A 1,900-nucleotide genomic window follows, 5' to 3' on the forward strand; every position below is an offset into this window, starting at 1 on the left:
AACTACTCTACTCTCTGCTCACTCCTTTCCTGTAAAATACAGGTCCAGCCCACACATATGGTCCATCAAGGACGGTGCTACTACAGGCCGCAAGGCAGTGCATTTACAACTACAATAAGCATGTTAATGTTAATCTAACAGCTCCGGCGATCCACTAGCACCCCACCAAATTCTAGCGCACTCGAGCTGGTTTCTCCATTCTTACCTACCCTACCTTTAACTTTTTTTAGGGTGCAGCTATATGTTTTATTTATTTCAAAGTGGGCCCATTTTAATAATATTTGTTTTCTTTCAAATGTGCAGAGGACTCCCCAAGTGCTGTGTTTAATTTATTTTAAAGTAGGCCTGTGTATTATTTTTAATTCTCCTTATAGGAGTTCTTTGTTTCTTATTAGAGGTTAACAGTTTTATATAACGTAATAAATAACCTAATAAATGCAAAAAAACTGTAGTTTTTGTATGATGTAACAATAAATACAACTTTATTAGCTATCAAGCTATGAAATATGTTTTGGGGCTCCAGACAATTAATTTGTTTGGCAAAAGGAGCAAAATGGCTCTTTTGGTCAAAAAGGTTGCAGACCCCTGCCCTAGTGGGACAGTAGGGTATAATGAGTTCTTTAAGGTAAGATGGCGCCTGCCCATTAAGGGCTTTGTAGGCGAGAAGAAGAATTTTAAATTCTATCCTGTGTTCATATAAAGTTTAACTTGATATATTCATTTGGATTTGTCAACCTACTAGTCATGGGTCGTGGTTTGACCTGCACATGCACGGGCATCTTTTGAAGTCCCGCAGAGCACCAGTACCAGCCTGTATCCCTCATCTGAAGCTTCTTAAAGGTTATGGTGAAAGACCCAGATCTGTCATCTTTGATGTCCACTGAAGAGTCATTGCTCCCTTCAGATCCCGCCAACAGACAGGAGCTCCAGTTTCCACTCCGACACCACTTCTTCTCACTCTCTCTGTGGGCAAACATTCACAGCGAGTGTCCATCACAGTTTAGCAAGAATGGCAGATATTGAACAAATTGAAGTAGGGCCAAAATATGAATCTGTTTTTTCTTTTCTTTACTGTATACTGGTTGTTTTTAGTTATTTTACTTACTGTATGAACTTATCTTTAGGTGTGAATATGTATATGAGTATGTGTGTATGTATTTATGTGTGTTTGTATATTTATATATAATATCCCTCTGTGTTTCTGCCCTTAATGAAGTATAGTTAACTATTTCAATCAGCATTATTCTAACTTTACATACACACTTTACCCCTTTTTAACTACATGTAAAACAAGAGTTTGTGTTTTTGTATAGACAAACTATGTCAATAATAAAAAGTATATAAAAATATATTGAACAAATAACAATCTTTCCTAACTTTGCTGATGCTATAGAAAATGTCGACTTAAAAATGAGGACTCTACATGGTCTGATGGTAAATACAGCTGACACAATTGTAAAAGGATGTATGTGGCAATAAAATACCTGTATCTCTCGCTGTATTGGCATTCAACTGTGACACTACTCCCTTCTTCCCCACTCAGGCGGCTGTTCTCCACTGTCATACCTGCAGGAAAGGAATAAACTTGATGAATGTTCAAAAAGGTATTTTATTTTTCTCATACTGCCTGTGCTGCAGCACCTCTTTTCACCCTCTGTCTAAAACCAGAGTCCAGTCTGCTCTGATTGGTTAGCTGGCCAGCTCTGTTGTGATTGGTCAACTGCTCAGAGATGTCACGGCCCTTTCATGTAGTGTTGGAGCACTAGCTGATAGAAGCGCGAGTGTTACAGTGATGTCCCTACAGTATGTTACGGAAGTAAAGAAATTAGCTCAATGGAGGCGTTTCAGGCAGGTGGTGAGTGTACGGGACAGAAACTCCCTCTGGAGGAAACTTTGGGAT

General features: G+C 38.8%; 1 protein-coding gene across 1 annotated transcript; it reads right to left on the minus strand.

Annotated features, from left to right (window-relative positions):
- Window positions 1–624: 624 nt before the first annotated feature.
- On the minus strand, window positions 625–1,590 carry LOC104953349 (CMRF35-like molecule 3). Its single transcript, XM_010780285.1, has 2 exons — window positions 1,485–1,590; window positions 625–963 (listed from the first exon to the last, which is right to left on the minus strand). Exons 1-2 carry the CDS (start codon window positions 1,562–1,564, stop codon window positions 693–695), a joined length of 351 nt encoding a protein of 116 aa, XP_010778587.1. The 5' UTR covers window positions 1,565–1,590; the 3' UTR covers window positions 625–692.
- Between the last annotated feature and the right edge of the window lie 310 nt (window positions 1,591–1,900).

This window comes from Notothenia coriiceps, unplaced genomic scaffold, assembly GCF_000735185.1.
Source record: "Notothenia coriiceps isolate Sejong01 unplaced genomic scaffold, NC01 NC01_scaffold00021547, whole genome shotgun sequence".
NCBI lineage: Eukaryota > Metazoa > Chordata > Actinopteri > Perciformes > Nototheniidae > Notothenia > Notothenia coriiceps.